General features: G+C 37.5%; 1 protein-coding gene across 1 annotated transcript; it reads right to left on the minus strand.

The window, feature by feature from the left end:
- Positions 1 to 280: 280 nt before the first annotated feature.
- On the minus strand, positions 281 to 13,027 carry LOC127216920 (caspase-12). Its single transcript, XM_051177810.1, has 11 exons — positions 13,021 to 13,027; positions 11,828 to 12,079; positions 10,614 to 10,676; positions 9,843 to 9,920; positions 9,583 to 9,660; positions 7,060 to 7,154; positions 6,528 to 6,701; positions 4,659 to 4,893; positions 3,711 to 3,860; positions 805 to 914; positions 281 to 396 (listed from the first exon to the last, which is right to left on the minus strand). Exons 1-11 carry the CDS (start codon positions 13,025 to 13,027, stop codon positions 298 to 300), a joined length of 1,341 nt encoding a protein of 446 aa, XP_051033767.1. The 3' UTR covers positions 281 to 297.
- Between the last annotated feature and the right edge of the window lie 176 nt (positions 13,028 to 13,203).

The raw sequence follows: 13,203 nt of genomic DNA on the forward strand, positions 1-13,203 counted from the left end.
AGAATTCCATACATGTATCAAACCCAAATATTTTCCCTCACTGATTGAGTTCCAGAAAGAAAATATTAATTTTCCGTGTATTTCCACTTGTCTACTAGAAGACTAATAATTTCTTACTCAATAATTTTACTATAGCTGAAAGCAAATAAAACCAAGATTTTACTCCAACTTTATTAAGGGAAAGCTTCAGTAATAGGAAGCTGGTGTGTCACCAGCACTTTCCAACCCATGCAGATTGTCTCTACTAACAGTAAATGGGTTTCCAAATCCTCTCCCCAGATATATGTGTCACCTGTGTTAATTCCCAGGGAAGAGGTAGAAATATCGTGTCATGGATACTCTCTCAATAGTGGGCATCTGGGTGAGTTCACCAGGATCCTCAAATGAATGTTGAACCTGCAGTGATGAAGAAAGTCCTTAGTGATCTCCTAAGAAGGAAAATTCTCTTGCTGCTATTAACAGCAAAAGGTGAGAAAATCTCACCCTGGAAGTTAGAGCTATGGCTAAGTAGTATAGCTGTTTAGCTTTTTCTGTCTGCAGACAGGATGACATGAATAGTGATCATGCAAGGTGTACAAATCAGAGGGCTTTGGAAAAACAAACACTGCTTTCATGTGGTATTCTAGAAAATTGTTTTTTTTTTTAATAAATTGGGATAATTTATTTAAATAAATTCAAAATCTTACATTTGAATTTTAAATAAATTTAAATAATAAGTAGCATCAAGATAAAACCATTTATGGCTCTTGGCATATGGCTCTTTACACTTTTTAAGGATATAAAAGATTAAAGCCAAACCTGTACCTTTCGAAAAATTTCCTCCAAATGATAACACCAACAATACTTCTTGAAGCAGTCGATGAGTTTAGAAATGAAGAGAGAGCCACTCATGCTTACCTTCCAAGAAATATTATCTGCAAATAAAAGCATGCAGATGGAAAAGGATGAAGTGTGGAAGACCTCAAGCATCACAGTTTAGGAACAAAGTATGACTGGGTACTTCACAGAGGACAGATGGCCAAAGCTGAGTAACACTGAGAGCTTAGGTTTCCATAAGAGACACAGAGGAAAGCTGCAGAGGCATAAAAGAACATGGGTTTTTAATAGGCAAGGCCAAAGTTACAGCCTCTGGCATGCAAGTCCTGTGAAAGAACAGAGCCCTTCCAGCACCCACTTCACGGTAGAGAACAAGTTTCACCTTGAGCAGTACTTGCTTCCCCGCTCTTCACCCAGCTTTATTCCTGCCATAAATATTTGCACTTTTTTCCTTTGAACAATCTCCTATGAAGACCATTTCCCTGACATTTGATCATAACTTCTATTCTTAAAACACAGGGTGACAGTTTTCCAACTATTACTTAACCATCATCTTACTACCTCTTTCCTCTATTATGGTTAGTCCTTGTCTTCCTCAAGAGCTCCCTTCCAGACTATTCTGCTCACTCCTAACTGAGTTGTTCCTCCTACATTTACCAATATCACAAAATAGATCTGCTGACATCATCTATGATTTCCAGATCACTAATTGCACCTCACTGATCAGTCCTCACCCAGACAATCATTCACACTAGAAATCATCAGCTCTGACATAGCGTTACTGATAACTCTGAAATCCATTCTTCAGGTTTCTCTCCTGGAGACCTGAGGAGTCAAGTACACTTGTTAGTCTTTCTATCTTTAGTGTTCACTTCTAAGAGGTTTTTCATCCTCACTTCAAGACTTTTTCTAATACTATTTTCAATTTCCTGCTGCTTTTATTTATTGTTGAGATTGTAAAATATTTTTGACAACATAAAATCCACAAATTTAATCTTTCATGCTGATCTCTTCTATGAAATATACAACAGTTCAACTCTTTATTAGTCATTCCACCCCAAGCTATTCCATGGCCATCTCAAACTTTCTTGAAGAAATCCCCCCCTTTAAAACAGTCACATTTGTTAATATTTTAATTTGTAAAATATAAGAAAGTATTTATAGTGCATTCTTCCATATAGGTTTCTGCTAAGTAGAATTTAACATTGTATGAAACAAGCTAGTACAACATTTAAGACAAATAGAAATAACCTTTTAACATTCACCATCATCATCTTCTTGGATATTGTATAACTTCCATATTCGCAATCTTTTCCTGATCAAAGTCGGCGAGTCATGCTGATTGCATTACTAATTAATTGAGCCAATGACTTGCTTTACACATTATCATCATCTTCTCTGGGTCACAGTCCTGTAACAGTGATCTAAACTTCCTCACTGCATCCATTCATTCATTTCAGAGACAGACCTCCATCATTTCATTACTTGAACCTCACCAAAATTATCACCAAGGAAAATTACCTAAGACCTTCCCTTATCTGACCACTGCCTTTATGTCCAGTTTCTCTCTTGGTTCTGTGCCTAGGAAACCTTGTCTTTTCTGCCAAGTTTTTCTATATTTCATTGCCTCCATACATGTTGCTTATACCATGTAGGATTCCCATTTTCTTTTTCTTTATCCTTTGAATCAAATATTCCTCTATTGCACTTAATGTTAGGGACTACCGTTGTTTCAGTTACAATGTACCTATGTCTCCTCCCTCCCCTGCCCCAGCTAATGCCTGCCTCACAAGCTTGAGTTAGCTAAAATCAGTGTCCACCTGTGCTTTCTTCGTGGAACATGTGCACTTTTCACTAGCCCAGTTCTAACAAAATTTTGAATGCACAATCTTAATGAAATAACTTTGTGTACTGAACTTTATTTCCACCATTAAACAATATTTCTGTGTTCTTTTTACATCACATATAATTTTTAGTTTCTTTTGTCACTTATAGGTATAAAATTTTTCTTTTAAATAAAAGCTCACTAAAATTGCAATACATAAAACAAATAAAAGCATGCCCTATCTAGTTGTGGATGCCCACTGTCTGTGCCAGCCTTCATTCTCTGCTACACACTTGGACAGTCTGCTCATCTCTCTGTCTCACATATGGCCACAGACTAGCAGCAGATACATCACCATGTTTTATTAGAAAGTTTACAACAGCTGCATATAAACATCTCCAAATGATTCATACATATATTAGCCCTTATAATTATGGAATGTGAACACAAGGAAGCATGACTTGTGCAAACTTGATGTCTCCTGATGCCTTGCTATCTAAATCCTTGATAGAACCTGTTGTAGATGACTATGAAAAAGTATGTTTAGCTACACTGACTGTCAGCTGCTGTGAATGTTCTGTTTCTCAGCTGTACATTACCTAATTATAATTTCCCTGTCACAATAAGGTCATTGGCCATTTGTTGATTATGTTAATGTAAGGCAGACATTACAGAGTTTAACTCATTTCCCAAACTTAGATTAAAATAATAAGCTGAGAGTTACTATAGTATTACTATGGACCTAGCAGTTTTTACTGGTTGAGTATTGGGAAATCACAGACTGTTATGGATTTATGTATCACTGATAAATTTTAAGAACAGGTCAAAGTAAAACATTATTCCCTCTTTACAATTGAAATATCTAAACTTTGGATTTTCTAAAACAACCTGTTTATGTGAAACATTTCTAAGCAAATATGAAGATCCAAATACTTTAAATGTCTACACCAATGAAAGCATCCCAATAATTAGTCATAGAATTAGTCATAGTTCACTGAAAGTATTAGCTCAGCCACACTTGTTGTATAAGCACACTACTAACAACTCCACAGTGTCTAGAGTCACTTACGTGGGGTAGAAGATTTGAAAGCAATGAAATCCATTTCCACGTGGGCCTTTGTCACTCTGTTCTTCCATTTGGAGCTCACCACATGCTCCTGATCTGTATCAGCAGTGGCTATCCCTTTGCTTGTGGATACCCAAACAATTCCATTATGTCCTAGGAGAGAATGAACTACTTAAACAAAGTAACACATGTGTGTGTGCATGCACACACACGCCACAGAGATAAAGTACATCTATTACCAGTATATTCTCATTTGATACATTGCATGGTTATTTTATTGAAAATATGGATATTTTATTGAAAATTGTATGTGTGTGTGGTGCATGTACACACACACACACACACACACACACACACACACACATATATATATATATATATATATATATATATATATATGTATGTATGTATAAGTTATCCATGTCAATGTGCATACTCAGAGGCCAAAAAGAATTATACCATATCAGCTGTTTTGCTCTACCACTCTTCATTTTATTCTCTTGGTAGGATTTCACATTGGATTTAGAGCTAATCGAGTAGCTAACAAGCATTAGTAATCTGCCTGTCTCTACCTTCTATGATCCTGGAGTTATGTGAAACCATGATTTGCCTGACTTTTCACATAGACTCTTGAGATTAGTTCTTGCACAGTGAGCATTTTTACTCACTGAGTCATCACCTCAGCCCACAAATATTGTACTAATAGAGAAACTCCCACTGACCAAGACAACACAATAACTAGCATGTCTAGAACAACAATGCTGGAACATTTCTTATTAATCTAAGCTATTTGTTTTTCCTTTAAAACATAGAACTTAAGGTAGTTCATTTTGAATTAAATGCACCATTAATACTAAAATGTCTCCCTCATTTATCTTCTAGAGCATGACATATACCCGCCCGACTCAGAAGTAATGTCAGAACTGCACCCTGGGGCCTGATTAGACTCACTGCCCCTGCAGGCCTGCATGATGAGGATCTTGGGTTTATTTCTCAGGCTGCAGCAGTTGGAATTGTTGAAAATTGTGAAGATGGTGTCATCATGAAGAACGTCTGGCTCTGTGTTCCTATGCTTCACCCCACAGATTCCTTCCAGGATGCCATGGGACATAAACACCAGGAATGTGCTGTCAGATGACTGGTGTTCTGGACGGCCAGCAAACTGCTTTAATTCTGTCTCCATTTCCTGAAAAGACCTTAGAGTCATTCTCAATAACAGATGACTTTTAGAATTGACTTGTACAGAGTAGAGTTGTAAGAGAAATGATGCATATTATGTATATTCACAATATGTGAAAACCAGAGTTGCCAGTTTTACATAGCTTATAGTATGCAATTCAAGAGAAACTTGGATGTCTAAAGACTCTTTGAGATGGCCTATAATCAAAGCCAACTCTGTTACAATTAAGTTTTGGGAAATTTTCATTAAAAGAAGAGGCAGACAGAAATGGATGGAGCTAGAAGAAACCATCCTGAGTGAGGTGACCCAGTCACAAAAAGACAAACACTGTATGGATTCACTCATATATGGTTTTTAGACATAGATCAAAGGATTGTCAGCCTACAGTCCTCACTGCCAGAAAAGCTAGAAACAACGAGGACCCTAAGAGAGACATACATGGTCCATTGGAGAAGAGAAAGGGACAGGATATACCACACAAATTCGGAGCATGGAGGGGAGGCCAGGGAGTTAGGAGGAAGAGAAGGAGGGAAGTGGGCATGGGGGAGCAGAAAGATTGAGTCAGAGAAACAATAGAGGAGAGCAAGAAAAGAGATACCATAATAGAGGGAGCCATTATTGGTTTTAAGAGAAATCTGGCACTAGGGAAATGTCCATAGATCTATAATGATGACCCCAACTAACAATCTAAGCAATGGTGGAGAGGCTACCTTAAATGCCCTTCCCCAATAATGAGATTGATGACTATCTAATATGCCATTTTTGAGCCTTCATCTAGTAGCAGATAGAACCAGAAGCAGACACCCAAAGCGAAATACTGAGTCAAACTCCTGTAATCCAGTTGCAGATAGAGAGGATTTATGAGCAAAGAGATCAAGACCACAGAAACAGCTGATATGAACAAGGGGGAGCTTATGGATTCTAGTCTGATAGCTGGAAAGCCAGCATAGGACCAGCCCAGATCCCCTGAATGTAGTGTTAGTTAGAAGGACTGGGCAGTCATGGGGCCTCTGGTAGTGGATCAGTATTTATCACTATTATATGAATGGACTTTGGGAGCCCATTATACATAGAGAGATATTCCCTCAGCCTAGACACATGGGGAAGGGCCTGGACCCTGATCCAAATGATATGACAGATTCTGAAGATGAGGATTAGTGGGGGGATCAGGCGAGGATGGGAGGGTATGGGAACTGGGATTGACATGTTAAACAACCTTGTTTCAAATTTAAATTTAAAAAGGGGAGGAAAAGTAGAGTCAGACAAAAAGTGTATGTTGACAAAATCAATAATATAAAATTTCTTGATACCAAAAAATAATAAGTTTTACATTCTTTAACCAAATTTATCCAGGTTTCTTTAGGTAAAACCAAAACTACAAAAGCTTGTATAACTCTCAATAATTAGACTTTTTTTTTTTTTACTATATTGTTAAAGTCTCTTGTGTTTATTCTTGTCTCTCTGAGAATAGCAGGTAATAGAGACAGTCTATAAGACCCCTGTCTTATTGAAATAACATTGCATGGGTATTTTCAGAACGGTCTCTTAGACTTTGTACTCTGACATATTTGTTCTTGTTGTTACCAAAGAGAGGCTGAAAATAGTTCAGGGAAGGTTGCCATGCTCTCTAGGCCCATTACCTTAGCTATAAGGTTTTCCTTTATCACCACTGAGTATCCAAGGTTTTGAAGTAGCCCTTGCATGTTCAAAATATCAATCTCAGCATTATCTCTATCAAAAAGGTAGTCAAACTTTTTGTTGCAGATGATGAGAGCCAAACGTGTTCGGCCTTCCTTCTCCATCACTGGATATATCTGAAGGTTACAGACAGACTGATTTAATCAATTGCCCCCCCCCAATACCTCCAAAATCTTAACAAAGCTGACAAAAATATCCATAGTGAACAAAATGTTTCTGATGTACTCATGCTGCTGATTACATGATAGGACCTACGACTGAAAACATATATGGGGGCTGAGTAGGGTATGAATTTTGGCTAGTGACATGGCTTGGATTATGTGGTAGAATGGATTTGAGAACGTGTTCTGAGATGAGTTTTAAAAATGGGAAATCCAAGATGAGCTGACCAGAAGAAAACTATTATAAGAACTAGAAAGAGTCCACACTGTCTGCATGGGGTAACTCCAGTCCCCTGCTTCTAAAACTCATCACCTCTTTAGCCTTTTCTGTCTTCATTTTATAGAACTGATCACGAGGACAAAGCTTCAGCGTGTCTTGGGCTTCCATGCTCTGGATTTCAGGAGGAGCTGAAAGAGAAAACAGAAGCAGGAACTGAAACTGGCCTGCAGTCATGCACATATTGTGGCCACATGTTCATTGTTCTAGACTGCTCAGCTGCTGTTCCTCAGAAAACCGTAATAAAAGGAGGACACATTTCATAGATAAAATGACTGGAAATGAGTCTTGATGTTTGATGTTTTCCTCTGTTTTCTTTTTGTTTATCACTAACCCTGCTGATGTTTTGCTTTTCTAGTATTTACAACTTTGGCTAGACTTTCAGATTCAACACGTTAGAATCACATGAGTTCAGGGATTTAAACTTTGTAAAGAAGTTTAGTTCCATTTAGTTTAATTACACTAGAAGTTGATATTTCCATTTTATACCCTTATATTACCCTTCAGATCCTTCTAGTAATGACTGGAATTCTGTGTCAGTCTACAGTGTTCTTTAAAGTTCTAGCTATTGAAAAATATGAAAAATATGTATTCTCACATCTGGACCATGTGAACAATATTCCATTCCTTTTCCCATAAAAATCTCATGAATTCTCCCATGTTTTTATGCTTATTGCTTGTAAACTTAAAAATAGAAAGAAGTCTTTTATCTTTGTAGTCCCAGAATCTAGCACTATGTTTCCCAATAGAAAGAAAAAAGGACTTCATTTGTAAAGACTGGATATTTTCAAGTTCTTGTGAATATTTGATTTTATTTCTTTGATGTCCCAAAGGACAGTGAGACTTCTGATCTCTGTAAGCAAGAGATAATCTGTTTGCCTGTGTCTCTATCTGTGTCCGTGTTTTCTTTCACACTACAAGAGAAGGTACATCATTTCTAAGAACACTGTCTCTCTTTATGATTTGAATTCCACACCTCACTCACCCACAAGAATTTTACTGGAGTTTTACTTAGAATTTTGTTTTTTCCTCTGCCCCACCTTGCCCCTCTCTTCTTACTCTTTTTTAATGTGCTTGGCTCTACCAATAAATGCTAATTTTAATATGGACAGGGATATATAAGGGAAGTGTACAGCATGAAAGGAAGTGAATATATTCAAATATTTTAAAATAGAACACAAAATAAAAGAAAGGTGTAAAGGGGAAGGACATTTCACTATGATATAGAATGGAAAGGAAGGAAAGGAAAGAAAGGACATGTGGAAAGTGAGAAGTGGAAGATTGAGGAATTTCTTTGAACATTTAACTGGTAATCTTTTTTAAATTTTAGCAAGAAGAGAAAATTATATTCTCCTTCAGAGAAATCTATTCACTATATCTCTCATTTTATGTTTTTTTTTCTGATTTATAATATGCAAGCTGGGGTGAAGCAAACAGCTTACACACGAAGCATTTGTTAATATTCACATGTTTGAAACACCTTTTAGTGATTGGTGTCAACTTGCAAGGATGACTGTGAAGAGCAGTGTCTACAATTTGACTGAACTTTTTTGGGAATTACAACTCCTAATGAAAGCAACACACACACACACACACACACACACACACACACACACACACACACACACCTCTCATAATAGACTGAAAACATTTGCTAGGAAGTTCCACTCTGACTCTGAACCCACAGCTTTACTTAATTCACTCCCAGTTTCCTACTTCACAGTCAGATGACAGCCTTCCATATGGACTGATAAAACATTACAAGGTCATTCTTGTTTCAGGGCTTCTACCCTGGCTTCCTGTTTTTCCCAACAGTTTTGCATACTTCCCTTCACAGCTTTAAATGATGTTAGCACCTCTTCCCAGTGGGGCTTGGTGTGGCTACACATGTGAGTGCATATCCCTCTTACATGATGATTGTATATCAACACTCACTAAATTATAAACTCAATGGGAAGGGAATCTTGATCTTGATTTATTTTTCTTATTGTTATACAAACCAAATAACAACAACAGTAATTTGATATTTCACTTAATATAAAGTATATGCATATAAACATGAAAAAAAAACAAAGATTTTATTCCTTAGTTTGTCAAGAACTTCTAAAGATAAAACAGTCACACGAACACTACTCCTATATAAGTATAATTCCTTAATCACTGTTCATCAGTTTGGTGAACACAAGGAATGTGTGTCTCATACCATGTTAGTTGACTATATATATATATATATATATATATATATATATATGTATGTATACATATATATATACTGCACATATATGTTTATATAATAAATTATAAAAATATAAAACAGAAAACTCACATAATTAATAATCTTGTTTGTGCTAATAGTTCTGGAAATCTTACGGGTTTTATAATGGTAAAACTATTATTAACATCATTTAAGAATATGGGCCATTTGGACACTTCTCAGTGATAGTCACAGCTTTGCTGTATGACCTTCTTAGCTGCTATCCTAATTGTGTAACCAGGAAAGGCTTTTAAAATCTGCTTTATCACAAATAGCATACTCATACACCTTGGAACTGATATTACCTGTCAGTATTGGATGTGATGCATGGGCCACTCCAGCATCTTCCTCCATTTCTTCATCTTCTTTTTCTTTTATTTCTTCTGAAGAGAAGTGGCCAACAAGGAATTGAAGGACTATTGGTGGATGTGTAGAAAACCCAAACATTCCAAGCAAGGCTCAGTAAAATAGTCTCTGCTATAAAGCAGGGAACCTGCAACCCCCACCCTGCAGTGATAAGCAAGATCCCGTGGAGCAAGGGGTTTGGTGCCTTTACCCATCATACCAATCAAACAGAAACTGGACGCCTGCTCTGATAAAGTTTGTTCTTCACCTTTGCTGTCTTTAATTCCATTTTCAGAGCCTAGAGAAAAGAGGAATATCAGTGCTCTTTGTTCAGTGTCCCTTACCATCATCCTTTCCCTTTGCTTATAACTTTTTTAAAGATATTTTAAAAACAATCTTTTTAATTTACATACCAATCCCAGTTTCCCCTTCCTCCCCTCCTCCCACTCCATTTCTCTCCCCCCACCACTTTCCATCCCCCATAGAGGGTGAGGCCTCCCATTCGGAGTCAACAAATTCTGTCATGATCAGTTGAGGCAGTACCAAGTCTCCCCTCCTCCACTGTATCTAGACTGAACAAAATATCCCTCCATGGGGAATGGGCTCCAAAATGACAGGTTGTGCCCCTGAGATAAATCCTGGCCTCACTGCAGTAACCCAATAAACAATCACCCTCATTCAGAGAGCCTAGTTGCATTTTATGGCAGGTTCCTCATAAAACAGCCAACTATCTTACCCCCTTATCTCTACTATAAAAAAAGGACCACAAGAGACCAACAGGGGATGCTCTTTCAAATCTTGACTTAGGGTGAGGCAGCCACTGGCCAGTCCTGTGTACACCTCAAACTACACCTTTTATTGGACAGTAGTGGATTTGGTCTTTCCTCCTTTCTGGGGTTTAAAGAATGAAAATATATAAGGCTCTTTAGTGGAACATAAAAATTTAGCTGAAGTGGTTTATGTTCTGCTCTGGGGCATGGGGGGCAGTTACCTGATTGAGAAGATGATGCAGATATTTTCTTAGATTCATCAACCTCATCATCAGAATGAAATTCTGAAACAATAGGAACAGCAGATTCTTCAGGGATGTAAATAAATATCTGGGCCCTCTCACAGCACTGGGAAGTAAACCACCATGTTGTTCTCTGAAACATGAAGGTTCAATCTGTTCCCAAGCTTCATATTTTCTTATGCGAACTCCAGCTTATCCAAATAAAAAGAGGAGTTGCTTCTTCTATGAAGCAAGAACTTTTTGTTTCTTCAGCAATTACTACATAAATAGACTTAGCCAAAATCTATAACCAGAGTTTCTCCATGATAGAATTTATTTTTTTTTAAAAAAGATAGCCTTCCTACAACAAAAATAGCACAGAAGAAAGCATCACGAATTTAAGATACATATTTTCTGTATCACTTGTTCAGGTAGGCTCTATGGACCTGCAGATCAAACACCACTTGTCTCCTTGTGCTAAGTAGTTAATGGAGGACATAAACAACCACTGCTCTTTGATATTTGGCATTTTCCTTCCAAAACAGAAAACCTGAAGTATGAAGGAAACAACTACACACACATAAATCATAATATTTACTGTTTTTAAAGATAAGTTAATATTCCATTAATGTTCAAATTCATGTGTTTTTGTTTGCCTTATTTTTTCCCAGTAGAAACAAAGGTGAAGCATTCTTCTCTGGAATTAAGCCTTAGATAAGAGAAGGGTGGGGAGTTCTCCTGTCTCCCATTCAAGTCATTATCTAAGAATAAGTCCAAATTTCTGTGTGTGATCAGAAGCTTAGCTCACTATAAAAGCTGTCTCCTAATTCAACATGACTTAATGCTTTCTGAGCACCTGCCATCTTTCAGATGTCACTTTTACATGATCAATGTGTATTCATTAATAAAGCATCCCAAGAGGCCTGCCTTATTAAGACCATGTTTTGGAGAGTGAAACTCAATAATGGAATGAGTGTGTAAATTCTGTGGGGGTAATTAATGATGTTAACTGTTAAATCAAAAGTAAAATGTGCAGGAATACAAAAGTAGTTGGGGTGAAATGGAGCTTTGTTAACCTATTAGACAAATAGACAAGCAACAGCCTGGAGATGTGGGTAGGTTAGACTTCCCCTGTAAACAAGACAAATAAAGTTAGAAGGCTAGTCGCAATAGAAAAAAAATGAGTTGATGGCACTTTGGCCACAGCTACTCACTTAAACTCAGCTGTTTCTTGGAATTGACAATGTGACCTGCAAATATTTTGCTTGCCATTTCTGTTTTCTCAAAGATATTCTCAACCAGGTTCTCAGCGTTGTTCAGAAGGAAGCTGGCACCTTGCCCTATTTTTAGTAACTCGTCTCCATTTAATACATTCTTCTCCACCAAGTCATCAAAAACGCCATCCAGCATGTTCTTAGCCAAACCCTTGATCTTGTAGATTGGATCTTTTTCATATGTCCTCTTGCCTGTGCAAATTAAAGCATTTAAGCATGGAAAGGAATTTAGATATCTGTTCCTAAAGTAGCTGCTTTTGAACTTCATGGCCCTTAAGAACCACATAGATAGCTAAATAAACAGGAATCCCTGAATTCTTGGAAATTCTGCTTAATACATCAGAATAAGACCCAGTTTTAAAAGTTATTTCTTTTATTTTTTGAGATGCCTGAGTGACTTCTCGTTGTTTAAGAACCCACAGCATCTATCTTATCCAACACTCTTCAAGTTTATATGGGAGGAAACTGAGGTTGCTAGAAGAGAGAACTCCATTAAGCAATTTAGCAATAGATTTCTGATGTCTGACATTTCTGCCTATCGCTCATGGTCCTTCCACTTTTGCTCATGTTTATTAATAACTTCAAAAGATATATATGTCATAGTGAACCTATGAACACAGTACAGCTAGATTGTCACCCATTCTATTTATATTGCCAGGACTCTGTGGAAATGGAGAAATCAAACTAGCTGACTTGCTTGCTGCTGAGAGCAGTCCCCGTGGCAAACAGAATGATGGAGAAAATGAAAGTTGTTGTTCAATAGTACAGCTTCTCACCCTAACAACAGAACACCCGCATAACTGGGGAGAACCTCAAGTCAGGGAATCAAAAGGCAAAAGGCAAGTCAGGGAATTAAACCACAGTAAAATACTGAAATGATGCGTCTAGGTTCCTTACATTTTCCTCTTTTTCCAGCAATTGTAAAATAGTAAGCTGGGACCTTTGAGAGTTTGCCTGCTCCGACTACAATCTGGGCTGCCAAAGGCCCTACCCCACGCCCCCCCCCGGACTCCCCTGGTCACTTTCAGACAAAAACAACTATGTTCCTATGAAGTCCCTCCACCCATTATTTCTTCTCTCCAAAACATGTATGTAATTCCCTCAATACGACCATAAACAAAGAAAGGACTCACCTGCCATGGCTGTGTTGGCTTCTTGTCCATAAAAACTGGGAAAGTGAAAGCAATCTCAGAAACTGCCTTTCCTTTCCAGAAGCATACCGATGGTGCTGTGTCACTGGGAAACTCCAGCTTGATAAATTCTCTTGCTCTTTGTCAAGAAAGCGAACCAGGGAATTACTTTGATATGCAGTCTTT

The sequence above is a fragment of the Phodopus roborovskii genome, unplaced genomic scaffold (assembly GCF_943737965.1).
Source record: "Phodopus roborovskii unplaced genomic scaffold, PHOROB, whole genome shotgun sequence".
Lineage (NCBI taxonomy): Eukaryota > Metazoa > Chordata > Mammalia > Rodentia > Cricetidae > Phodopus > Phodopus roborovskii.

Bases quoted from the DNA above. Each gene is read 5' to 3' on its own strand.
- LOC127216920 (XM_051177810.1), bottom strand. The intron at 6,702-7,059 runs GTGATGAGTTTT...TGTAACCTTCAG, and splicing joins AGACAGAAAAGGCTAAAGAG to ATATATCCAGTGATGGAGAA. The intron at 3,861-4,658 runs GTGAGTCTAATC...ATTCTCTCCTAG, and splicing joins CATGCAGGCCTGCAGGGGCA to GACATAATGGAATTGTTTGG.